This window comes from Rattus norvegicus, chromosome 16 (assembly GCF_036323735.1).
Source record: "Rattus norvegicus strain BN/NHsdMcwi chromosome 16, GRCr8, whole genome shotgun sequence".
In the NCBI taxonomy this organism is placed as follows: domain Eukaryota; kingdom Metazoa; phylum Chordata; class Mammalia; order Rodentia; family Muridae; genus Rattus; species Rattus norvegicus.
The window spans coordinates 84975711-85002798 of record NC_086034.1 but is presented as its reverse complement, the minus strand read 5'-3'; the positions used below and the strand labels follow the sequence as shown (position 1 = coordinate 85002798).

Below are 27088 nucleotides of genomic sequence, written 5' to 3'. Positions count from 1 at the left end.
ATTTTAAATTATTTTTAAGGGGGGATGGGTCACTCCTGAGATCCCCGAACCTTGGGAGGCAGAGGCAAAATAATTGCCACAGATTTGAGACTATTCTCAGACACACGTTGAGTTCTAGGCCAGCCTGGGATACATAACGAAGTTCTGTCTCAAACCAAATTCAACTATTCTTTACTTCTGTTTTCAAAAGATGTCAAACTTATCAAGCAGCAGAATATGAGTTAAAAACAGCATGCTAGAAATGTAAAAAAACACAAAACAAAAAGAAAAAAACAGGAAAGAAGAGCTAAATCTCAGGGGCAGCAAATAAAAAGTAAACAAAAACTGAGACACCAATCCAAATATAACAATGATTAAACAAATACAGTCTATCACATCAGTTAGATGGAGATTGCCAGAACAGATTTGGAAAACAGGATACAGCCATATGTCGTCTGCAAAATCTCACTTCAGATGCAGTTGTATGGTCAGGATTGAAACAAAAGAACAGAAAGACCACACCGGCAAAACACACCGACCTGAAGAAAAAGGTGGCTGCATCAAAATCAAACAACTGACAGACATGACGCAGTGCCCGGAGCCAGGAGAAAAGTCAGCTCATCAGGGAGACGGGAGACGTCAAGAGTGGGCATGCCTAACACTGAGCTGGGCAGAGAGCGTAGGAACTGTTCCAGTTGCAGGAGATAAACAGTACCACTCCAGAGACACCAGACATGATGCAAGTGGTGGGTAAGAAATTCACAGGGCTACAATGTATCCAACACTAATTGAACCCATATCTTCAGTTACACAAAGGACATTCACCAAGAAAGGGCATACCCTGAGTTGTAAAGGGAGCCTGAACACGCATTTGCAGGACCATGGAAGTCAGGAGTTGTTTATTCTGTGGTCAGAGTGAAATCATGGTAAAAGCAAATATTAAAACAAGAACTCCCACAGGGGACTGACCCCACCAAGCTGGATGAAAGCAGATACTTAAACAAGAACCCCCACAGGGGAACAACCCCACCAAGCTGGAAGACTAACAACACATCCTCAAATAGACCGTAGATCAAAGTAAACGAGCTATTACTTTAGACTGGATGTAAACAGAACCAAGCGACGACAGAGATGGAGCACAGCTAGGCAACACACAGAAAGGGGTTTTGGATGGCCAGAGCATATGTGAAAGCAGGAAGTCTCAAACAGGTCCTCTAAAGCCTCTGGAGCATGAAGTTAGAAAAGCGGGCAAAATAAACACAAAGTGAGGACATGAAAGGAAAAAATAAAGAGGAAAATTTTTCAAAGAAAACTATTTCAAACCAAGATCTCACTCTAACTCCAGTAGTACCTGAGCTTATGATCCTCCTGCCTCAGCCTCCTTGGTGTTGGGATTAACAGGCATGTGCCACTGGGCCTAGCAAATCAATGGAATTGGAAGCAGAAAGACATCCAACAGAAAGACAACAAAACCAGTTCACTGAAAAATCAATATTGATACTGTTGTGTTTTATAGAAAAGAAAAAGAAGCCAGGGATATGTTTGATGGTATGGGGGAAGGGGGTGCCTCAAGGGGCCCATGATGAGGCATTCTTTCCCTCTGAAGTACCATGGTATAGTATAGTATAGTATAGTATAGTATAGTATAGTATAGTATAGTATAGTACAGTATAGTATGTATAGTATGTATAGCTAGTATAGTATAGTATAGTATGTATAGTTAGTATAGTATAGTTAGTATACTTAGGATAGGATAGGATAGTTAGTATAGTATAGTATAGTATAGTTAGTATAGTATAGCATAGTATATTATAGTTAGTATAGTGTAGTTAGTATAGTATAGTTAGTATAGTATAGCATAGTATATTATAGTTAGTATAGTGTAGTTAGTATAGTATAGTATAGTTAGTATACTTAGTATAGTATGGTATAGTATAGTTAGTATATATAGTATAGTTTAGTTAGTATAGCATAGTATAGTTTAGTTAGTATAGTATAGTATAGTATGGTATAGTATAATATAGTATAGTATAGTTAGTATAGTATAGTATAGTTAGTATAGTATAGTTTAGTTAGTATAGTATAGTTAGTATTGTATAGTATAGTTAGTATAGTATAGTATAGTATAGTATAGTATAGTATAGTATAGTATAGTTAGTATAGTTTAGTTAGTATAGTACATTATTGTTTAGTTAGTATGGTATTTGGGGCTGGGGAGGGGAGTTGATGGGGTAATAAAGACAGACAAAGGGAGAGAGAGAGAGAAATAGAGAGAGAGAGAGAGAGAGGAAGAAGAAGGAGGAGGAAGAGGAGGAGGAGGAGGAAGAGGGGAGGAGAGGAGGAGAGGCCAGCCATGAACACGTGGGGGAGGGGAATGGGGAGAAAAGGGATAGAGGAGTAAGAGAGCAAGAGAAGAGAGAGGGAAGAGGGGGTGAGAAGCCCCTTTTATAGGGAGTCAGGCATACCTGGCTGTTGCCAGGTAACTGTGGGGCAGAGCCTAGACAAAATGCTAACAGACATCGAGAAAGAAAAAAGATGAAGATGGTAATTTCTAATATTGGTGTGTCTTTGGGCTCCACAGACACACCGGCGTGGGAATCCTATGAACCTCTCCACACGGACAATTGGTAATTCAGGAAGAACTGGTCATGAAAGGAAGACTTCCAACTCTGTCCAAGATTAACAGAGAGCCCAAATCACCCTGCAACCATTTAAAACTGAATTCGCCATTGGAAAAATTTCAAAAGAGGCATTTGCAGGCTAAGACGGTTTCCTTGGCAAGCTCTTCTGAACGTTCAAAGATGACATGGCACCAATCCTGCTTGATCTCCTCCAGAAAACAAAAAAGCAGACCTCTGGGCAGCCCACGTTTTATAAATGGTGTTCTCTGGTACATAAACTAGACCAAGGGCTGACAAGATGGCTCAGTGGGTAAAGGTGCTTGCTGCTAAGCCTGACAGTATGAGTTCAATCCCCAGAATCCCCATGGGGTAAGGAAAGAATGACTCCTTCAAGTTGTCCTTCGTGTGCATGCCATGGTGCATGCACATATGTGTATATAACATGACAAGAAATTTAACCAGACTGACAACACAAGGAAAAGACTAAAAGCAGCTTTCCTAACTTGCATACACAAAAAGTGTTTAATAAAATATTAGCAAACAAGGAGATAATTCCTACCTGGGGGTCATGTGACCCAGGCAGGGAGCCAACCCAAGATGATCACCAGTCCAGAGGAACCAGGAAGGCCTAGGTGGGCAGATCACACCAAAAAGGACCCCTACCTGGTGCCATACTGCACAAGTGTGACATAGCACTCCTGAGACCACTCCTGAAATGACCCCAGACACCTGGGGTCCCGGGTGCTGCTAACAGGAGCCAGTAAGTGGTGTAGAAGTGGAAGAGAAAGAGAAGCAGAAGGATGTGGGCACAATGAAGAGAGGCAGAGCTATAGAGCCAAGGGCAGTCAGGAACAGCCTGATGTGAGCGCCTATGATGCCACCTAGGACCATGGTGAAGGCTAGGCCTGTGCTGCCACCAAAATCCATGCCTGGGCCCATGGCCCTGAAGTAGCAAGGGTCTATTATCACCAAAGGCCAGTATGCCCTCTCTGGTCTGGGCTGCTACCTGGGGCCCTACTGATGTCTGAGAGCTGTGCAGAACCAACTCCACCCCTTGCCTGGGCATCATGGGAGAGCTGGCCCTGAGCCATGGCCTGGCCATGAGATCAGGAGAGCTGACCCTGCCCGCAGCCAACTGTAGTACTCAGGAGAGGGGTTGAACATCCCCCAGAAAGCATGGTAGAGCTGGCTCTGATCGCAGGAGCTATGGGTGAGTCAGCATCAAGGGTGAGCTCTGAAGCAGTAGCATGGGCAAGGGAAAGATGTCCTCTCTCGTCCAACCCCTCGTCACCTGCGGCAGGCAGAAGAGCTAGCCCTGGGGTCATGAGAACAAGAGAACTGGCCCTGCCTGATGCCAGCTGCAGCACTCAGAAGAATGGGCCTAGCACCTTGTCTGGGCAGCACAATAGAGCTAACCCTGGTGGCAGGGACACTGGTGAGTTGGCCCTGAGGGCGTCAGTGTAGGAGAGCTGACCGCACAACCTGTCTGCTGTACAGAGGTGCAGATCAGGGGGAGATCCCCCACAACGCACACACACCTCATCCTTTGCCACTTATGCCAGGTGAGAGAACTGGCCTTGTTCTTCACACAGCTGCAACAGTTGGGAGAGCAGGCTCCACACCTCACCTGGGCAGCACAATAGAACTGGCCCTGCTGAGGGCATGAGATAGGGATAGCTGGCTCTGCTCCTTGCTGGCACTGGATGACCTAAGTAGGGATAGGAATGGAGGGCTGGTGGGCGGGCCAGCTCAGCCACCTCCAGGGCTTTGAGTTGGTCCACACCAACATCTTCCTCATGGATAAACTGCTGGAGTGCATGAAGGGGCCAGTCCTACAGATCCAAAACTACAGGATCTCCACGACACAGGGCAACATCAGGACTCTGAGAGGAGTCTCGGGGAGCTCCCAGTATTGGTAGAAGAGCAGAAACCAGAGGCCTCAGACCGGACAAACGACTCCGTGAAATGAACATTTGTGAGCAGAGAAGTGTGGACAAAAGAGCATATGGTGTGGTACGTGAAAGTTTCCACAACAAGATTTTTTTTTCTTTTGGCAGGGAGGTTGCAAGGGTGAAGGGCAGGTACAAGGGATAGGGAGATGAATGGAATTGAGGTACATGGTGTGAAATTCACACACACACGTACACACACACACACACACAGCACAGCACAGGTACAGACATGCAGACAGAACACTGAAATACATAAATGTTATTTTTAAAAAAGAGGTTACTTTGAAGCTAAATCAAGACAGCTTGGTATAGAAAGTGGAGCCACGTGGTGGGTAAAGCTAAGGAATCCCTAAGATAAACTCACACCTACGGCCGGTTCAATTGCAGATACAAAATGAGCTCCATAAAGAAACGATGACCTCTCTCACGAGGTGTCTGAAAATGGATACCCACATGTAATACAGTCGTGTGCTGAAAGGCACACGTAATCTTTTCAATACTAAACCAATCAGCTGATTCTCATCAGACGTGAGAGTAGAGGGTCAAGGGGAAGAGCCTGAGACTGTCACGGCACAGTAAGAACCTGGACGGGGTGGTGACATAACTGTGGAGTGATTTGGTTATGGTCCCATGAAGCCTAATTTTTTTATTGACTTCTCCTTTCTCCCAGACAGAGAAAAACACAAAGGGATCTGTCTATCAGTTATGTCAGAAGTGAGCAGAGCACCGAATTCAGTCCTCCCTCTGTGTCCTTGGTGTAGTAATGTGAGGGTTTGGGGCACCACGATTAGTCTTCACAACAGGGTATCCTGTTTTACCTTTACACAATGTTTTCCCGTGCTCTTGTTTCTTCCCAGCATGTAAAGGTCGATTAGACACTATCCAGATCTGTCCTCAGTACAGCTATGCTAGGCTGAGTTCACCAAGGACACTTCAACACTTAGACTTTCCATGAAAACTGAAAAATATATCCATCTGCATGGACTGTATTCCATCCGAGTTTACAACCGAAGCTTGCTGGGTGTGGTGACACATACCTTTAATCCAATCACTGGTAGGCAGAGGTAATAGGTGGATCTCTACAAGTCTGAAGTCAGCCTGATCTACACAAAGAATCCCAGACCAGCCAGCAGGTTAGTCTATGCAGTGAGACACTGCCTTGAATAACAGACAAAATTGCCAAAGCTTAATTCTCTCCCCCACACATACACACAACAATATCTTCTTTTCATACATCTGCGTATATGTGTGTATATAACATTTTATGTGTACACATGGAGACAGGTGGTTCATGTGTACAACACGAAGCCCATGTTCAGGGTCTTCCTGAATCACTCTTATTTTTTGAGAAGCTCTCATTGAACCTGGAAATCCTCAGTTCAGCCAGACTTCAGGGATCTGCCTGCCTCAGGCCCACAATGGTGGGATCTCTGGGATCACCAGCAGGGGCCACCACACTTGATGTTTTATGTGCATCCTGGAAATCCAAATTTGCACCCTCTGACTGAGCCACCTTTCCAGCACACATCTGAATTGGCTCAGATGAGTTCAAATGCAGCCCTCCACTCTTGTCCCGTCTTGCAGAAATGTGCTAGGCCTGGTGGATCCCATTTCAATGTCGCTCTGCTCGCCTGGCGTCTAAGGGGCCGCTGGGCTGACAGTGCAGCAAAGGAATGGGAGGGTTCTCTACCTCAGCAGTCAGTCGCTGTAAGTCACCCCTGAGTCCAGGACTCTCATTTGAACAAATACAAAATAAAAATGATCTAAGATACACAGCAAAGCTTACAGGTTTATTAGCGGTCTGTGTGGCAACTTCTCTTTCAACGTTTCAGTGGCAGTTCTGGCAACAAATTCATAAAAAGCTTAATTTTTATACAAATAGTTTTATTACAAATTTGAATTCTTAAGAAATAACACATTTAAAGAAATTACACAGAAGGCCTTAGTAGTCTTAAAAACTTTTTTTTAAAAAGGGGGTGGGGTAAGGGGGACTTTTAGTGTAACGCCACTTCAAGCATAGTGATCTTCCCCTCCTGCGCCTGACCTGTCGGCTCCCTGCAGGGGCTGTGACACAGCTCGAGAGGGGCTGGGAAGTGGCCTGTGTGTGCTCAGGTGTGAACTGCCTGCCCCAGGATTGCAGGATGAAAGGCCTTGGCTGTCATACTGGAAGTCAGTCATTCAGTCTGCGGATAGTGTGGCAAACCCTGAAAATACTCCGCGCAGAGCGGAAAGCAGGAAGCGCCAGGCACAGGGCGCACTATCATAGACACCATGTTTCGGAATGGTTTTGGCTTTGGTTATGCACCTCCTCTGATGTGGGAGTGAGTGAGAAAGGCTGGTGTTTTCACATTCGGTGGCCTGGTGTTGGAAACCCTGTGAAAGGACAGTACAGTTTCTCGAGAGAGGCAAACGGAGTATGCTTTATTTAACAACGGGTTCTACACTAGAACTTGACCTGCCTAATTGCTGACACCTATATAAATTACTAATATATATATATTTATTTACTTATTTATTTTCCGTCTACCTTTGGACCATCTTTATTCCACAGAAAGCCATGACTTCCACGGAAGCAGCTACGTAGTGCCACACAGGGCGTAAGTTTGTGTTTTGGGGCCCGGAAAGATGGAATTCTGTGTAGAGGGTGGAAGAAACCAGTTTCCTTGATTGCTATCTGCACAGCCCATCGAGGGACCTGAGGTGGCAAACCCTGGACAGTGGGTCAGGCGGCGCTCACGTCTGGGGTGACAGGATGAAGCGGGCTGTGGGCTGTGTGGAGCACCGTGCACCCCTAGCACCTTTGGGTTTCTTGTGGAGTTCTCGCCCCAGACATCAGTGCACTGGATTGCAAAAGGCAATTCATCTTTTATTGGATCAGGAGCGCCATTTGGAGTGTGCCATTATGGGAGGCTCGTAGCTGTCTGTCCTTCTCCTTCAGCAAACAGAGGCCAACGAAGCGGGGTGTGTTAGTTACGCAAATCCCTGTAAGGCACTTTACGGTTTTCATAGTGGACAGTGAGGTACATAGGATATAATTCTAGGGTTCGTTGCTGTTAACAATACAACAGGAGGGGAGAGGAGGACAAGGAGGGAGTAGCACCATGTTGTGACGGCGGCAGAGGGGGGCATCACTATGTTCTTCTCATGCACACTTGGCAGCGGCTGACATGCGTGCGCAGCTCCCCTGCCTTCAAGGTGGACGGCGTGGGCTTCCTGGAACACGACAGAGTTACACCGTCAGCAGCGAGTCATGGAGCATCAGAAATGCAGGTGCGTTTCTTAGCCCCAGCTCCCAAGCCCCAAGATCCCTAAGGGACCAGATACAAACCCATCCACATTGATGACCATCAACACCTGGGGAGGGTGGTGATTCTACAACATGGGAATGTTTTAGACATTATCTATGTGCATGAGCCCACCAGAGCTCAGCGGTCACCTCCCAGCCATGGGACTATGTTTTGTATTATAATTAGCTTTTCACTGTCTCCAGTAGATTAGCAACTTCCCAGGGCATGGAGGAATAATCCTCTTCCCCGCAATATTTAACAGACAGTGAGCGTTCATTACATCATCTCGTCGGATGGTAGGGTCATGTGATAAGCCTGGAATAAGGACCCCCGATTCTCAAAACATATTCACAATCCTGGAAGGGTTTAGATAACACATGGCCGGAAGTGAGGCCAAAGACGGGAGGAGACACTTAGCAGCTCAGATTCGTCTTGGCCCTCTTTTAGTCGTTGTAAAGGTGAACTACCAACTCTGATTGGTACTTATCGAATTCAACCAAATGGAGCTCACCACAGGTAAGAACATCTTGTCCTGAACTGGAAGGAGCTCACCCTAGCAAATTCTAGCTTTAAAAAAATATATCTAATTGCGTTTAAGGAGGCAGTTTGTTTAATTATACTAGACTGCTGGTTTCTAGCAAAAATCCCATTTTTTGGCTATTAACCTTATAATGAAGCCCACCCCAGCCACAACTGAGGAGCAGACTCTAACTTCCATAAATGAACCAGACTGTGTTTGCTGATGCTGAATCTGATAATTTCCCATATCCTAGCAGTTGAGCACATGATACTTTGGGATGTTTTGCAAATGACCCGATCTGGAAAAACAAGATAACCTCAGACTTCCTCATGGCAGCCTCCGAAACAGAGAAGACAGAGAGGATTATCTGCAGGAGAGAGCTGCCATGTCTGGCAGGTGCAGTAAGAGGCTACCCCTGCCCCATCAGCCACCGACATCTGCTTGGGCTGATGTGGGATGGAGGGTGGAGGAACTTAACATGCTCCTGGCCACTGGAGGTGGACCAAACTAACTTCAACAAAGCCAGCATCCCTGAGGATCACTGTTTTCAGACGAATCTTAGAAATGGGAAAGGACATGAAAGGAAAGGCTCGCCTATTATTGCAGTGATATTTGTGCCGAAAGAAACGTCTCTTGTTAAGTTCCTTAGAACATACCCTCCACACGCCCTGCCCTCATTATGTAAATACCACAGAGATAAGCCACAGGGCCCTCCTGGCTGGCTATTACGGATACAATGTTTCACAGCTGTCTGAGGAGTTCAGCTGCTTTTTATAACATTTTAACACATTCGTCCACAAAAGTGGCAAATGACCTCTTTTCTTTCTCAGCTCCCCACCGAATGGAAGAATGGAGACTACCACCTTGGACCCCCTTTGAAACCTGTAAGTGTCATCTGCCCCTCAGAACAGACTCCGGTTTGATGGGTTATAGGAAACAGGAGAGAGGGCTGCCCAGGGCCCAAGTCCTCCAGCTTTAACTCACTTGAACATCTCGCTTCTCTCTATGGTGGCGAGCCAAAAGCTGTAAGCATTCGCGTAGTAATTGCACGTTCCTCTGCCATGGCACTCGATGAATGGGGCACTTCTAAACTCTTCCAGACAGGACCCGGGAGATGCAAGGGCTTGGCCAGAACCTTCAGCACCAGCGCTGGTGTGCTATGGGATAAGCATAAGGCATTCAGTCTGAGGTTTTATCACCCAGAGCTCAGAGAGGGATTCACCATCCCTAGGAGGAGCCAGAATGTCTCCTCAGGGAGGTTCCAGATCCCTCCTACCCCATCTTCACCCCAGGCTCACCAGCTTTGAGCCCCTCAAACTTCTCAACACCCATGGTGGTCCACTATGCAGACCTGCTGGCTAGGCTGGGGCATTCAGGCCTCCACACAATCCCAGAAACCAGAGACCAGCTCTTCCCAGTGGGAGGGGAGCACCCAGCTTTCTTCGAAAAAAAAAAATCAAGAAGCCCTTTTCCTGTCAAATCCTAAGACCAATGAACATTAGTTTCCAGGTGAGATGAACAGGAGTTCATCAGAGCTCTTCAGCTCTGCCCAAGAGTTTTAAAGAGAAAGACAAAGATGTCTATTCAGAATGCTCTACTTGAAGTTGGCTAGTTCTTCCCCACTTTCTTACTTGTGTGCACTCAGTCAACATTTTTCCGTGTGACACTAAAATCAAACAAGCTATAAGAAGCCCCTCACCCAGGGAACCATCCCTGTCATAACTGGATTTTTAAAGGGAAGGTCATAAGGAACTAACATCTGAAAACAGCCAGGTGATAGAAGAGCACGCCTCACTGCCCACGTGCATCCTGGGTATTAACCTGGGAGGCTCATTCTCCTGGCTACCGCCTTGGCTGGACAGCTCACGGGTGATACCCATGTTCCTGCCCAACCTCACGCTCTCTGCTTTAAAACTCCTGGGCGTTAATAATACAGAAGAAGCTGGTCAAGCTTTGGCTGCTGTTCACATGGCTATGGCGAGCCCACACTCTAGGTACTCCCTGCTCATGGGAGGCAGCTGCTGTCAACACAGAGGAACAGGGAGCCCTGGAGACACTCTAGACCCCAGGAGCAACAGTCAGGCCCCAAGTTACATTCAACAAGGGATGATCTGGGAAATTTGGAGACATAGAGGAGGTACCGGCATTAGTGGGGGCCCTTCCAAAGAAATGTAGTCTCCCAAACACTCACCATCACAAAGGAATAGCCAATCCACAGTGAGGACCAACCGTTGGGGCACTGCGGGATCTGGATGGTCTGACTGTGCACCGCCATCACCATGGCGGGCGCTTCGCAAACTGCACACCTGGAAGAGAGGAAGCAAGCAGTCAGGGTGGATGGGACCCGGGGATGGCCCACCCCTTGCCCTCTCTCCCTGGTTCTCCTGGCTCAACTCTATGGGAATAACATGGCCAGTGGTGGGACTCAGGCTCAGGGACTCTTTATGGGTTGTCCAAGCCCTTCTTTCTCCTAAAACACTTAATTCAAAAGCATTTGCTTTTTAACTATTGTATAACAGGAACAATGGGGTCACCATAGCTGTGGCAGAGGGACTCAGTGTTCTGGCCCCTCCTCAAGACAAGGCCCCTCCTCTGCTGGCTGGGCGAGTGAAAACCATAGGGTAGTCCAGTGTTCTAAAGCTCACTCATGTAAGGGAGTTCCGGATGGTGGGGGAGCGCATTGCTTAAACACACAAACAGCAGCAGCCAAACAACTACATTCCAGTCACAGAGTGAAGAGAGTGTTAGCCACGCTGCTAAATGAGTACAGACAAGTGAGTAATTACACAAGTTCTGCACGCGTGGACGGAAAGGGGGCAGGTGGGTGGCTGGGTTAGTCATTCCAATTTCTGTGCCGCTCACACACACACACACGTGTGTGTGTGTGTGTGTGTGTGTGTGTGTGTGTGTGTGTGTGTGCCCTCTCTCTACTTTATTCTCACAAATGCAGATGAATTAAGAGGTTCCGTCAAACACCAGCCACTGAAATTGAAATGGCCCTGCCCATCTGCTGCCTTCTGCCTCTCAGGCATGGGAAATAGGACAGTTTGCCAAAGTGCCCTTCTTCCCGGGCTGCTCTGGTCCTTGGGGGCAGGGCCATAGATGGCCAAATAGAGGACAGTTCTGCCCTCCAGAAGGACATCCATGGTTGGTGTCACAACCCAGGCCATCAAAATTCCCTTCCTCTTTGACCACCAGTCCTTTCTTTTAAGTGATGGAATTGTGACTTTATAGCCACTCCTGTCTGTAGAAAGTACTTAGAAATTACAGCCAACAGGGTAAAGAAAGCAGTTGCCATCTTTTTAGTTCAAAACCCAAAAGGAAAGATTTATGCCAATGTTTCTAAAATTAAGCTTTTGGGTCCTCCCACAGGAAAGAAGGGATCTGGAAGTCTTGAGACATTGCTGGAAACCATCAAGCTAAAGTATTAAGCGCCCTCAGCCCAGGAGAAAGGCCATGCTGCTACAACAGGGAATCGAGAAAAGGATGTCTGAGACACACAGTTTCCCCAGGCCTGGGTCTTCAACCAAATGAAGACCACCATAGATGCCAGTCCAAAAGGAACCAAGAGACATAAATAGTAATCATTTTCTACCTGTTTTCCAAGGAAAGCTAAAAAGAAAAACCATGAAAAGTTAGTTCTCCTTCTAGTGCCTTCAACAGTGTCTGATCAGAAGTCTGCACACAGAACACATGTATGTGTGTGGTGTGCTCTATGTACTGCCCATGTGTGGTGTGTTCTGTGTACTGTCAGTGTGTGGTGTGCTCTGCATACTGTCTGTGTGTAGTATGTTCTGTATACTGTCTGTGTGTGGTGTGTTCTGCGTACTGTCTGTGTGTGGTGTGCTCTGTGTACTGTCTGTGTGTGGTGTGTTCTGTGTACTGTCTGTGTGTGGTGTGCTCTGTGTACTGTCTGTGTGGGGTGTGCTCTGTGTACTGTCTGTGTGTGGTGTGCTCTGTGAACTGTGTGGGGTGTGTTCTGTGTACTGTCTATGTGTGGTGTGCTCTGTGTACTGTCTATGTGTGGTGTGTTCTGTGTACTGTCTGTGTGTGGTGTGCTCTGTGAACTGTCTGTGTGTGGTGTGTTCTGTGTACTGTCAGTGTGTGGTGTGCTCTCTGTACTGTCAGTGTGTGGTGTGTTCTGTGTACTGTCAGTGTGTGGTGTGTTCTGTGTACTGTCAGTGTGTGGTGTGCTCTGTGAACTGTCTGTGTGTGGTGTGTTCTGTGTACTGTCAGTGTGTGGTGTGTTCTGTGAACTGTCTGTGTGGGGTGTGTTCTGTGTACTGTCTGTGTGTGGTGTGTTCTGTGTACTGTCAGTGTGTGGCATGCTCTCTGTAGTCTTGAAGTGTAACAAATGACATTTTCCATCATATGACCCAAAAATGGCTGTGACAAAGGACTCCAGAGCACCAGCAAACCTGTGGTTCTCCTACCCCCCTCTGGTAAAGTTGCTCTACAAGACTGTCCGTCTTCATGCTCATGTTGTTAAAGGACCTGTGACGATCTAGGCATGGTGGAGCAGACTCACAGTCCAGGTGGAGGCGTGAGGATCTCAAGTTAAAGGCCAACCTGGGCGGCATATTGAGAGCTGCCTCACCAGGGTGTATGGAGAAGCCTGGTGCTTTTTCATAAGTTCCTAAGGAAAACTCCCAGTCTCATCCTTTCTGTCTTTAATATACTGCACACATAAAGTAAACTGTTAGCCAAATCAGTCTGTTCATCTCCATGTTTCTGTTACTTCTTAGCACAACTGAACAACAAATTTCTATTTTGATAGAAATTGGTGACAGAGAGAGAGAGGGAAAGAGAGAGAGAGAGAGAGAGAGAGAGAGAGAGAGAGAATCTTATATTATTCACTCATAAAATGTCCTGCCTTACTTCTACCAGGGTAGCTCTTGAACTGAAAATACTCCAGATGTCAATGAGGACAAGCTTAATGTAGGAATCACTCAGCCAGAGACATATGCATTCTCAATCAGTCTAACAGCGTCTCAAGGGGGCAAAATTAAATAGAATGAGGGAACACGGAATGTGTTACTATTGCACAATTAATTCTGTGGTACTGGAGACCATGCATACATTTTTGAGTGAAATAAGTCTGTGTAGTTTTTATGCACAAACACTACATAAGCAGATGATATATATTGAGTACTACAGTTGCACAGGCTTCATTTTACAACCACTGGGCTGCTGTAAAAATACAACAGAAACTATATTTTCAGTGTTAGCGAGGATGTGAAGGGAGAGGAGCGCCCTTGTGCATGGCTGGCGGGGATGTCAGAATGTCGAGGGCAGGGCCACTGTGAAAAACCAGTAAGGAAGTGCCTCAAAAACTTAAAAACAGAATCGACGTATGACTCAGCAACCCCAATTCTGCATGCAGCGAAAGAACAGAAGGCAAGAAGTTGGGTGTCAACACCCGCATTCTGAGCACCCTCAGTCAGAACAGCCAACCCAGATAACCGAGGGCAGGGGAGGTGTGGACAAATGAAATGCAATGTGCATCCATTCAGTGGGTCATGATTCATCCTTTTAAAAAGGACGTTTGGGAGCTGGAGGGATGGATTAGTGTGGCCAAGAAAATGCAAAGGACCCAGAAGAAGCTCCCAGCACCTATACCAAGTGACTCTCAATTACATGTAACTCCAGCTCCAGAGGGATCTGATGTCTCTGGCTGCAAAACACCTGTACTCATGCACACACGCACACACACAGGTATGCACGCACACACTCATGCATGCATGCACGCATGCACACACGCACACACACAAATCTTTTTTTTTTCTTCTTAAAGAAAAAGAGCACGGTGGTGCATGCCTTTAACCTCAACCCTGCCTTTCACCTCAGCCCTGGGAAGGCAGAAGCAGACCTCTCTCTATGTTCAAGGGCAAGTAAACCCCAGTTTCTCTTCTTTACTTTTAACATCTGCCTCTGTGAATGTTGAGCTCACCTGCTAATGAAGGGCCGGATGTTGTCCCCAGAGATAGGTGCCATGGACATGGGCATGGGCTCCGGAGTGGACAGCCAGTAGGAGTAGTCGTTCCTGGAGGCGAAGTTGCAGACGTTGTTGATGTTGCAGAAGAGGAAGGGCATGGTGCTGAACTTGCGCAGACAGCTGCCAGCCGTACCTGAACCGAGGAGAACACAGAGGGAAGTGAGAGCCTGCACTCTGGTTCACATGGTCCGCGGACGGCATCAGTAAGGTGGGAACTGATGTTACACATTCTCACCAGGGAGAAGGAGGCAAACAGACCCGACAGACTAGGATGGGGGCGAGTGATTGGCAGACTAGATCACAACCGATCGGGTAAAAAGGAAACTGGGAAGAGCAATGCAGATGTGTTTGAGAAAAGGAAGCGAGCCCCAGTGTGCCAGCAGAGGGAAGCCTGTCTCAGGAGGAATGTTTGGTGTGTGACTGTAGGGTAAGCTGTCGCCGCTTGGTCTCCCAGCCCGTCCTTCTGACTTTACTCAGTTACATCAAGTGCATAGTGTTAGGGCGTAACTTGGTGGAGGGTCGCAGGAGCAAATAAAAATAGTGGGCATATTATGCAGCTTCCTGTTGGGCCGAAAGAGCTCGGTGGGGGAGGGAGGCAGTACATAAAGACACAGAGAGCTCCCATCGGAAAAACAAGGTACATTTCTGAAAGAGCCAATGGTCAGCTGCCCTATTTTAAGAGCACTGCACGAATTGCTACGTACGCGACCTCAACTGGACTTAGTAAGTAGAGTGAGATCTTACGTTTACATGCTTCTCAAATGACGTACAGAAGCTGCTGAACTGAGGGGTCAGTGTGTAGGGGCGGAAGGAGACTTGACCAGCCCTCCCCAGGAGACACTGCCTCCCTGGCCCACCACACTGTGGCAAATAGACAAGGACGCCATATATCTAATTGGGAACCCACCACATACCACACAGGGAAAAAAACTGCATCTTACCCAAGTCCTGACCATGGGCCCGCTCGTTTCCTTGGACATAGAGCAGAGAGTACCCATGGTAAAGAATTTTGGTCCCTGGGGGACACAGCGGGTCATCTGTTGTCTGACTATGCCTGGTCACAAGGAAGCCATGGTCCACAGATGGGGTACCCGGGGGACCCATGGATCCTGGCAGCCCATCGGGGCCTGGTGGACCAGGAAACCCTCTCGGACCTGTGGGACAGGAGATAAATGAGTACCTTATTACCATCTGGCTCCGTCCAAAGGCCCCAGCTCCCAGCTCAAGGAGATGTAGCTATCTGCACTGCCCCAAGGCAGCAGAAATGTCTGACCCTTCACTGCACAGAACTAACATCCTGGAAAGGGTAAAACTAAGTCATTGCAGGCCTCCGCAAGGCTGGGGGAGGCATTTCTTTCTCCTCCACATCCCACCTTGGCATGGAACTTTGAGCCCCGAGTGCAGCCAGAAACATACTCTATAGTGAGTAAATATAGTAGCCTATGCTGCAACTCCACCGCTCCCTTCAGAGGGAATCCTGGGTTGCTCAGAAGGGAGGTCGCTACAGAATCCATGAAATTGCTTTACTCTCATCCAAAAGCCTGAGTACGGAGGACTTCCGAAGGCACTGAGCCCTGAGTCCCCTGGGATGGCTGAAGCACATGCTGCCCCAGGTCTGCAGAGCTGTGCTCTTTGCACAGAGACACAATGGTGATCCCACTCATCTAGTCCCTGCTTCCCAGGAAGGCTGTGGAGCTTATCCCACACCAGCGGCCTCGGGACAAACACGAACATTATTATTTTTCACTTTTATTTTCCACTAGCTGTGGCTAAAACAGAATTTGTGTAGCTGTAAGACACTGTGCTGCTAAAATCCACAGGGGCCCACCCTCTTGGCTACTCTGGAAAGCACACACCTTAACTGATCAACAATGGCTCCCTTAGCTCCCTTGGGAGCCTCTCTCTTCTGAGATGTGTGCTTCATTGGTACACTGCCAGCATAATTTTTAACTTCTTTTTGGGGTTTCTTAGGCCTGGATCTATTGCTCCTGCTGCAAAGACCTACCAGGTGGTCCAAATGGTCCAGTCTCTCCTTTCTGGCCAGGGGCACCATCAAACCCAGGGACACCTGGAGGTCCAGGCAAGCCCACGGAGCCTGTCACACCTGTAGGAAAGGGAGAAGACTTAGTGATCTGGTCTAGTGGACAGCAAGCCAGCCTTCTTCCCTTCTGAAAAGTTATTTTTCATCTCCAAGCAGCAGCACAGGGCCTGGACTCCTGGTGTGTCTGAGAGACCTATGGACCCTGGTAGACCATAAGAGCCTGGGTGGACCTAGCTGCTTCTTACAGAGCCGAGGGCTCTCCTGTTGGAGTCTCAGCTGGCACACCATATATAAGGGGTATTGCCCCAAGCCTGTCCCTCAGACTGTCCCCCTGAGCTCTCCCAAGCTTCCTGCAGGTGTTATGTGACAGTCAGACCTGGAAAGGGCCAAGAAGGGAGACCAGGAGAGAGGCCTGTCTAGCCTACCTCCTTGCCACACTCTTAAACAGTGGTTCTCAACCTGTGGGTCACAACCCCCATGGGGGTCACATGTCAGACATTTACATTATGATTTTTAACAACAGCAAAATCACAGTTATGAAGTAGCAATGAAATAATTTTATGGTTGGCAGTCCCCATCACATGAGGACCATTAAAGGGTCACAGCGTTAGGAAGGTTGAGAGCCACTGGTCTAGAGCCTCAGTGTTGAAGCCAGGGACAGGCTGGTGTGACAGTTTTCACATATACAGTTAACTCATGAGCAGCTTGAAGCCTAACATTTCCTGGATGCTGCTGCCCACTTCTCAGATTTCTGTCAGCCCCTTTTCCCACCAGCTCCTAAGAGAATGGCCAAGAGCAACAAGGGCCTAGAGGAGGATGTACTAGAAAACACAGGGAAGGAACCACAGGGCCTTTGCTCATAGACAGAGCAACTCGTAAGCCCTGTCTGTGAGTGGCAATCCCAGCAGCCCATGGGAGCCTGCTGCTCCACCCTCCCAGCTGCCCTATCATTCAAGGTTCTGGCTGTTCCTAAGTTTAACTGTGTTGAATTGTAAGCCTTCCCATATTTTGTTTGCCGTTTGGAGTTGGGGGGTGGGGGATTGTCTTTCAAAAACTTTATTATGTCTGGTATAAATTAAAGTCATCTTTAAATGTGTTTGTATAATCAACCACTGTTCAGACTCTGGGCTTAGACACATGGGTGTCTTAGACACACATACCCAGGCTCCTACATGACCCAAGGCCTCACCTTGCTGTCCTTTTGGACCTGGTGGTCCTTGAAGTCCTTTGAGACCAGGAGGACCCTCAGGACCTGGGAGCCCTGGTTCTCCTTTGATGACATCGTAGGGACCTGGGGGCCCAGGGGGACCTTGGAGACCTGTGGGAATGACAGGCAGAGAATCAGTTTCACGGTCAGCAGCTTCGGCAGACACAGTATCATCACCAAACACGCCCTCACAAGCCTCACCAAATGCACACTCGGTGTGTGCCACATCCTTCTTGTTTAACTAAGCCGAAAATCCTGACCTCTCAACCCCAGCCTCCACTCCATTCTAAAAACCAACAGCTGCCACCCTACCTTCCCTTGAGGCTACCTGTGGGGACAGCAAAAGCCATCCAGAGTCAGTGTAAGAAGTGGAAGGCAGATTTTTGTTCTGTCCCAACTCTAAGTGGCTGGAGTCCGTCTGCTATCAAAGCCTGTGTAACATGTTGGATCCCCAGTACGAGGTGGTTTGCTGGCCCTCTCTCCTCTCCCTGGGACTTGCTAAGTCACTCAATGAACAATTCCACTATCAAGACAGGCTGATGCCAAAAACTCCCAGCGTTTCTAATCACCGTTTTCTACTGTTTTTTCCATCCATTTGACATCTGAAGAAACAACCCCTCAAATCCCATGTGTTTGGTAGCTTCTGCAACTGCCCAGATCATCACTAAAGCCTGGTGCATTAATAATTCACCTACCTTTAGGGCCGGGTATGCCTTGATCTCCCTGATCTCCCTTCACTCCCTGCAAGCCAGGAAGACCTTTCTGACCTGGGAAGAAAAGGGACATTGTCTTTGCACAGAGATTTCAACCGTACGCAAGGATATAGGGGTGTGTAGTCTCACACATACATGTGCAAAAGCATGTGTGTGTGTGTGTGTCTGTGTGTGTGTGTGTGTGTGTGACCTATAGATGTGAAAATGTACACATGTGTAGACAGGCACACATGCATACATATACTATGTGCACATACACATGCAATGAACACTTTCCCATTTATGTTCAAGAAAGGAAAACATGTGTTAATTTTTCAGCTCAGTATCTCGCAAAGCTTTTCTTTGTCGAGTCAGAAGCTATCGTTTTATAAGCGGCCACTATTATTTGACAGTGACGATCAGGGCATGTGATGGAGTCTGTGTGGTCAAGCTGTGTGACAGACCACAGACACCTGCAGACTGTGTGCTCTAGGTGAGTAGAGCTCTGCCGTAACCATGGTGTGTGGAAGCTGCTAGCATCCAGGACTCGTTAGCTGACTACACTGGCAAACTACCAAGTGGTCCAGAGTCACCGCTTCTTGTTGAGACCCAGATGGCTGAGACGCATGTGACCCACTAGTTCTTAACTAAGAAAATCAGAATGCCTTTAGTCAGCCATCCGCAGGTGCACACAGACCGGGATGCCACAAAGAAGGCCATTTTTAGCTGGCCATTTTTTGGTAGTACGTGTTTGCAATCCCAGCGCTTAGAGGGCTGAGGCATGAGGATTGCTTAAAGCTTGAGGTCAGCCCAGGACAGACAGCAAGACCTTGTCTCACACTCCCTGCCAAACCAGGGAAATCCACTGTGTTTTAACGTGAAGATAGCATCGTGTCCTGCTGAACTCAGGCAGCCTTTGGAACACTATCCCCTCAGCAGCAAGGCTGTCGGACGCAGACTTCACTGTCTTACCTTGGAATCCTGGAACGCCAGGCGGTCCCATATCTCCCTTTGAACCTGTGATCCCTGGAGAGCCGCCAATGCCCTAGATACCAAAGGAAGTATGAGTTGGACATGGCTCTGGGCACCCACAGGCAAGAAGCACTCCTGTGTTCTGAACAGGAGTTTGTGAGTTCAGGTGGGTCATGCAATTCTTTAAATGATGCAACACGAGAAAATATTGCCAACATTGGTCCCCTGGTCTCTCTTTACTTGTCCATATACACAGTAGTTCCTTCGAGCTTGTAGCCACTGTCTCCACCCATAGCACAATGCCATGACACAGACAGAATGCCATGGACAGTTGCCATGGAAACAAACCCAGTTCTATCAGGACCATACCACCCTTCTGGTCTCCTAATCATCAAAGGGCAGTGACTGTTCCTTAAAATCAGCTTCCTTCCCATCTGAATTATTTTAATTATGGAGAAAATATTTTAAAACACTAAAGAGGGACAAGTTTTCTTTGTAAGATAACAATGTATACTTTAGTGCATCTTTTTATTATTACAATGTAATTGTTCCTTTCTCTAAATATGCATAGCCATACGCAAAACGTTTCCCTTCTTATATAGATGTGCTTATCCTGATTTGACAAGTACCATATTCAACATGCATCATCATATGCACAGTAATATACACATTTATTTATATAACATGTACACAGCAAGGCAGACAGTGGCTGGCACCAGGAACAGGGAGTATGGCTGATGAATAAGATCAGGACTGCATGGATAACTAAAAAACTACCTGCACTTGTATCACTGGGAATTGTACTATATAATATTGTACTATATAATAAGGAGATGAAAACAGACTCAGGAGTAGTCCCCATGTCCTGTGGGGATGTACCCTTGGGATGTAGGACGGGGAATGGGTAAGAATGATTACTGCAAACTTTGTGGAACCAGTTCATGTAAATATTCCTAGCTTCCACCATTTGAAGATTCAGAAGTAAGCAATGGACTAGTCCCCTAGGGCCATGGGCTCGATCCCCAGAGTTGCCAGAAATAAGACTTAGGAGAATCTCTGCAGAATTGTTCTGCTGTCCAGCAAGCTCACAAGTCCTGTGTCTGCCCTTGGATCAGTGCCCGGTGCCTCTGCTACTGAAGAGCTTCAGAAACAGCCATGCAGACTTCAAATAAAACCCTGAGTGCTGCTCCACCCCAGCAAAGGCCACTCTGCCAGATCCCAACTCCTAACTCATATTCGCTCCCAAAGTTGGTAAGAGAGAAAGAAGAGGAGTGAGACAGTGAGAAACAGCGATAGAGAATGAATGTACACTAATGTCAAGTCCATGAGCAGGCATAAAAACTACATTCTAACCAGGGTGGTGGCTGAGCCAAGAATCCAACCAGAACCTCAGCCATGGTGGTGGGCAAAACCAAGAATGCAAGCAGAAACAGCTGCTTTACCTAAGAGTAGGGTTCTAGTGGCACTACAGGAGACCAAAGCTAATGAACACCCCCAATACACACATGTACACACACACAGACACACAGACACATACAAATACACAGATACATACACACACAGACACACACATACATAAACAGATACATGCACACACATATATGTATACATATACATACACACAGACACATACAAATACACAGATATACACATACACATACACACATACACACACATGCACATACACAGACACACCAACACATACAAATACAGATATATATACACAGAGAAACACACGGAGACACAGACAAACTATTGGAGATTCATGAGCTACTCGTCCTGCAGAGACGCAGGGCATCATCTCAAATACACCTGAACCTCTGCCAACCCTAGAAGACAATTCTCATGCCGTGCAGAACTGCTCTTTACCAAGCCCCTGCATATCTGCACTGAATTTATAAACGGGTTGTATGCCAGGCACTGGACTACAATTTGCAGCAGGACAGTGTTTCCTCTTTAATGGCTCCTATAAAATAGGTTGTTTTTAAAGACACACACACACACGCGCATGCATGCGCGCGCACGCAATACTCTAGACCGAAAAGCTTCCTCTTGAAAAACAATTCTACACTCAATCACTCACCGGCATGCCTTGGAATCCTGGGTCTCCCTTAGGGCCTGGAGCCCCAGGAGCTCCTGGCCAACCTGGATTTCCCTTGTCACCTTTTGGCCCATCGATTCCAGGGAACCCTGGTGGCCCCATAGGTCCCGGATGCCCTAATACAAAGAGCAGAAGACACAGGGTTAGGGTCCCTGGGCTAAGGAACAGTCACTTCTGCCATCAACTGTCTGCCACCACAACACCACCGCCCTGTAGAGCAACACAGGCCTCTAAGAAATCAAAAAGGAATGCTCATATGAACAACACACTCAGCACCCAAACGGCCTGTCTGCTGGCACACGTGGTGGCCCAGGTCTGTCACCCCATCTGTACCAGAGACTGAAGCAGCGGGAGACCAAGCTCACTTGCATTGTTAGCCTACAGAGTTACTGAGTCCAAGGCCAGTGGGGACAACTTAGTGAGACACTGCCTCAAAACGGCAGTGGTAATAAAATGTCTGAGTGTGTAACTCAGTAGCAAAGTATCTGCCTGGCATACAGGAAGCCTATGTTCCATCCCCAGCACCACTAAAGTAAGTGAGCAGTAAAGCCCCATGGTTATGAAGTTGGGGACCAATAGCACCATTGTGGTGTTCATGTAAATGTCACAGTGTTGGCTCCCAAAATACCGAAGCCACAGTGTCCAGGGTCCTCCACCCCACCACAGTAGGCAAGCTCAGAGTGACAAGCATTAGAGCATTGCCTCGATTAAAGCAAAGACCCAAATGGCGTCTCTGCTGAATCTTTCTCTGTAATTTCCCCCTCCGTGTAGCTCTCTAATTAATGCCTCAACAGAAAGGAAATCACAAAGCCCAGTTCAGCTGAGACCAAAGTGCAGTTCTGAGGTGATGACTTGAGCATGCTTCCGGTGAAAAAGCCTTACCTGGCAGGCCGGGTTGACCCTGAGGTCCTCGGTCTCCTTTGGGCCCCTCCACAGGGTGGCCAGGAGTGCCAGGTAAGCCCGGCTGTCCTTGAGGGCCGGGAGGACCCATGAATCCTTGCTCGCCTTTGGCTCCAGGAATCCCAGGACTTCCGGCAAGGCCAGGGAAACCCACTTCACCCTTGGAACCTGCATGGGAGAGAGAGAGAGAGAGAGAGAGATATGATGGTGACCAGAGGAGCAGAGTCCACAGACAGAGACGCTGCACTGCGCTGACAGCCAGGGATCTTATCTGTGTATCCTATATGTGTGTTTTGAAGTCTTCAAGCAACTGCACTGCTAAAACCAAGGGTTGGCTCATCCCAAAACACGGACAAAGCAAACTGTTACAAGGACACAATGAATCCTTACTTAGCCATCACAAGAGAATTATCAGTACAAACAACAGGAAGGCTGTAAACCCGATAGGCTGTGGGAAGAACCCAGGCTTTCATGAACTTGGAGGAGATACAAGACTACCCAGGATGCAGTGTTTCCGTGGATGCATACACAAGTCAAAACTTGATGAACTGCAGATTTTAAATATGTGCCGTCTATCGTATGGTAATGTTACCCCAATGGAGCTATTTTTTAAAATAATAAAGTAAGGGCTGGATAGACAGCTCTGCAGTTGAGAGCACTTACTACTCTCTCAGAGGACCCAGGTTCAGTTCCCAGTACCCCGTGGCAGCTTATAACCTCCTGTATACACACACACATTCGAGTGTACGTGGTTAATTAATTAATTGAAAAGAAACTACAGAGATTACAAGGGATGGGAACACAGGTTTTCATGTTACTCAACACTTAGGCAATAATAACATCATATGGTATTTGGCAGGTACTCCGTATCATGTCATGTGTGAATTAGACGGTGTAATCATAGGGCTTCCATCAGCCATTGGACGCAACCAGTGCCTTGCTAAGGGAGACATGCTGAGTTCCATGGACAGCAGCTCTTGCTCCGCTAAAATAGCCGCATGAGCAGACACAAAGTTGCGAAGCTGAGAGTGTTACCTTTGTCTCCTTTGGTGCCGGGGAAGCCTGGGAAGCCTCTTCCTGGCAAACCTACAGGATGAAGACAGAAAAGGACATGTCTCTTACTCAGCTGTGGAGACAGTGGGAGGCCATGATGCCACACATCACTTTACGAGTACATGGAAAGGAGTCCAGTGGAACCTGTGAGCAAAGTTACATCCCTGCAACTGGCTTATCATGCATACTCCTGGAGGACCTTTCTGCTCGCTCATTAAGGTGCTGAGCCGAAATGATCTGGGCTAATGATGCTCATTTCCTACAGAGGCAGGTCAGAGGGCTCACCTCTCCCTGAGCACTAGGGCGGAAGGTAAACACAGCGAGACCCCACAGATGCTTCAAAATTGGTTGATTGCTGCTAGAACCGAGAGTATCCCCTGGTGCCTTTATCATAAACACGGTTTTTATGCTTTCTGTGTGGAAACTGGCAGCCACTGTGCAGACCCTACTGGCAGCCTCAACTAGGGAATCCATCAGCCAAGCAGATCCACTTCTGGTACCCAGTGGACTGCCTTCATTACAGCCTGGCTGTCTGGATCCATTCCAGTCTGAGGACACTCCAGTGGCTCTAGATAGACCTCAGAACAGAGCAAGACAAAGCCCAGGGAATTCTAAAGGACTGAAGCCATCTTCGCCCAGACTGCAGAAGAAGCACCTCCCACTGGCGGCCCAGCAAAAAGGAAGGTCTGTGATTGGTGCAAGCACCATGGCATACCCCCAGCTGTATAATATAAGCAGGAACGTGGCTCCTTTCCCCAGTCTGCTGCCCCCTAGTGTTCAAGAAGAGGTTTCCTCTGCTGCCCCCTGGTGTTCAACAAGAGGCTTCCTCTAAGTATTCTTTCTCTCCAGTCTTGCCTATTTGTGACAAGCCTCACCATGGCCGGCCAGCCAGGCCTTCTTGCATATGTTTGTATCTGTATCTCAATAGAACGGACTAAGCTGAGAACCCAAGAGGAGACTGGCAACCGAGACCAGAGAGTGGCTGAGGAGCTCCAGAGAGATGCCAGGGCAAGAAAGACAGACAGCAGAAGCCGCGGAGAAAATAACCTCTGGAAAAGGCTTAAGGTAAGAAACAGCAGGCTCTTGTTGCTAGAATTCCAGGGACCTGCCACACTTTAAGAGCCCAGGGTCCCAGACACTCTAGGCCTGACAGCTGTGCCACCAGCTACTGAGGAGCTGGGGGTCCCAAACACCTTCAGGAGCTGAGGTACCAGCCAACGCTGCTGGATGCTGCCAGTCACCACTGCAGAAAGGATTAGGAAGGAACGGCAGAATAGGGAGACTCCTATTCTCAAGTTCTACTTGGCCAGAGTAAACATCCCCAGTTGGTCATGGCAGAGACACGCAGTCTGGCTTTTCTCAGGTGACCATTCGACTCTTTATCCCGCCAAGTGGGAGGAGCACAGAGAGCCAAGTGGGAGGAGCACAGGGAGCCAAGTGGGAGGAGCACAGGAGCCAAGTGGGAGGAGCACAGGGAGCCAAGTGGGAGGAGCACAGGGAGCCAAGTGGGAGGAGCACAGGAGCCAAGTGGGAGGAGCACAGGGAGCCAAGAGCGGGCTGCGCATGAGCAGTAGGTAGACAGGAGATTCAGGTGGAGGAGAAGTGGAAAGGGCTTCTTATAAATTAGCTTTGTAGAGAATGAGAAAGGGAACTGAAGAGCAGCCAGCAGTAACAGCAAGGAGCCCCTGCTGCTCCAGTCCTGTCCAAAGCAGCTATTTCAAACATTTACTGCCATACTTAAAACCAGTGGTCCTGCCACACAACAGCTCTTCCATCAGTAGCAGGAGCAGACACAGGAAGCCATAGTAACCCCAAGACCCCCAGACCCTGGGAGACTAGGACTCTTTGTCAAAGTGTGGAAAATGCTGGACAGAAAGAAGAATTCTCTTATCTGTTTTGTTTGGTTTTGTCACCGTGAACATGGGGGAAACAGCAAGGGAAGCATTTCTCCCTGACAGTCCTGCATCTGTGTCTCTGGACCCACCCTCAAGGGAGGCGCCCACTCGCAGAAGAAATGATCATCCCTACCAGATCCAATCCCATCCCTCCAGTCCACATCTGTTTTCAGAGCTGCAAGGAACTCTGCACAGAGACCTCTGTGTCCAGTCAACATGGCGTGCAGTCTCTGAGTGGACAACATGACTTCTCCTGGGAAGCAGGAACAAGACTCACCTTGTTCACCCTTCTCTCCTGCCGACCCCGGGATTCCATCACTGCCAGGTTCTCCCTTCTGGCCAGCTGGGCCTGTGGGGCCAGGAGTCCCAGGAAGACCTTGGAGAGAAAGATATAATCACTTGTGGACCCTCTTAGCACCGTGGCATCTGAGAAGTGCCCCCTTTCCCACATCATAAAGAGCTGTTCCCTGTGTGTTCCTGGTATCCCTGACGTCAGTTCTGACAACAGGCTCTTCTCTGGAGCTAGCAACAGCATAGACTCCACCCAGTGCTTACACAGAGAAAGGAGAGAAATATCCGAAATGCCCATCTCACTACAAAAGCAGCTTGGAGATGTTAGCTTCACTTCCCAAAGACCATGAACACCTTACAGACTGTCTGTGGGTCTGAAAGTGGAGGGATAAAACAAGCCGGCCCTAAACCCCAGACAGCATACTAGGGTCCACTTCACCATGAAGGATTTTCCTATGAGGCAGAGACTATACTCCTCAACCCCCACGAAACCTGGGTGCCCCTCACCTGCCCACCAAATGCCAGCAAAGGGTCCCTACCTGCTTCTCCTTTGACACCGGGAACACCATCCAGTCCTGGGAGGCCTTTGTCTCCTTTTTCTCCAGGCAGGCCTGGGCTTCCTAAAGAGAAAAATGCAAGTTCAGAAGCTGTGTGCACCTGAGCTTCCCTCACCTGCACCTCACTTCCAGAGGCTGCCCAGCCCCCCTACCTGGATGGCCGATGTTCCCTGGAGAGCCTCTTGGGCCTGGGGACCCTGGCATCCCTGGGGTTCCGGCACTGCCTTTCTCTCCCTTCTCACCAGGGCTGCCTGGGAAACCTGCAAGCCCCTGATCTCCCTGTGAGGAAGAAGCAGCAGACATATCAGCTCCAGGTCTGGAAGCACTCTCTAGGTAACAGAAGCCATGAGTATCAATCGCTAGGCTTTCCAGCAATTAAGTCCGTGTCTGGGACACAGAGCCATCAATGCCTCCCCTCTGTCTGCCCACCCCTCTTCTTCCTCCCTGGGATATGCGGCTACCCCCACCCCTCAGAGAGAGCTTCAAGAGCTTTCTTTCCCTGGGGAGAAAAAGCAGTGAGCAGGAGATGATGACTTTGAGTTACTCAAAGGGAGTGTCGTATCACAGTTCATGGATTTGCTAAGATAGTTGGTACGTCGGGGACATTGCCATGGGGCAGGAGATGATCACCTTGTCACCAGGCCGTCCAGGAATTCCAATGCCAGGGAGACCTGACTGCCCTTTCTCTCCCTTAGCTCCTTTCTCTCCAGGTGAGCCAGGGACACCCTGTGAGCCAGGGATGCCCGGAACGCCTTTCTCTCCGGGCGAACCTGGTGGCACAGACAATAGAACTTAATGGCTGACGCTGAACACAAACCACTCTGGTTATCAGTCTGTCACCAACACAGCCAGGGGTCCTCAGGCAAGCTGCCTCAGAGCCACCCCAAGAAACCTTCCCTCTGCCTTTGAAAGACCATCACTGTACAGAGAAAGGAACGCAACCGTGCCGACGAAGACCCCTTATGATACCATCGGCTCAGAGGACTGGGGGTAGTGCGAAGTTTCACACACCATATGTGGATCTA

At 48.3% G+C, this 27088-nt stretch overlaps 1 protein-coding gene and 1 long non-coding RNA gene across 2 annotated transcripts in view; one reads left to right on the top strand and one right to left on the bottom strand.

Annotated features, from left to right (window-relative positions):
- Nucleotides 1-6316: 6316 nt before the first annotated feature.
- Col4a1 (collagen type IV alpha 1 chain) overlaps nucleotides 6317-27088 on the bottom strand; it is a 110886-nt gene continuing 90114 nt past the window's right edge. The window contains exons 37-52 of the mRNA NM_001135009.1: nucleotides 26694-26833; nucleotides 26216-26342; nucleotides 26046-26126; nucleotides 25493-25591; nucleotides 23303-23353; nucleotides 22250-22435; nucleotides 21350-21483; nucleotides 19267-19339; nucleotides 18298-18369; nucleotides 17585-17713; nucleotides 16360-16458; nucleotides 15296-15508; nucleotides 14310-14487; nucleotides 10551-10665; nucleotides 9344-9516; nucleotides 6317-7765 (exon numbers count right to left, since the gene is read on the bottom strand). Of these exons, the coding sequence (NP_001128481.1) occupies nucleotides 7684-7765; nucleotides 9344-9516; nucleotides 10551-10665; nucleotides 14310-14487; nucleotides 15296-15508; nucleotides 16360-16458; nucleotides 17585-17713; nucleotides 18298-18369; nucleotides 19267-19339; nucleotides 21350-21483; nucleotides 22250-22435; nucleotides 23303-23353; nucleotides 25493-25591; nucleotides 26046-26126; nucleotides 26216-26342; nucleotides 26694-26833 (1952 nt within the window). The 3' untranslated portion in view covers nucleotides 6317-7683. The remainder of the gene's footprint in view (nucleotides 7766-9343; nucleotides 9517-10550; nucleotides 10666-14309; nucleotides 14488-15295; nucleotides 15509-16359; nucleotides 16459-17584; nucleotides 17714-18297; nucleotides 18370-19266; nucleotides 19340-21349; nucleotides 21484-22249; nucleotides 22436-23302; nucleotides 23354-25492; nucleotides 25592-26045; nucleotides 26127-26215; nucleotides 26343-26693; nucleotides 26834-27088) is intronic.
- On the top strand, nucleotides 8616-11997 carry LOC120097569 (uncharacterized). Its single transcript, XR_005495116.2, has 3 exons — nucleotides 8616-8755; nucleotides 9190-9243; nucleotides 11732-11997. It is a non-coding gene; the product is annotated as an uncharacterized LOC120097569 (long non-coding RNA).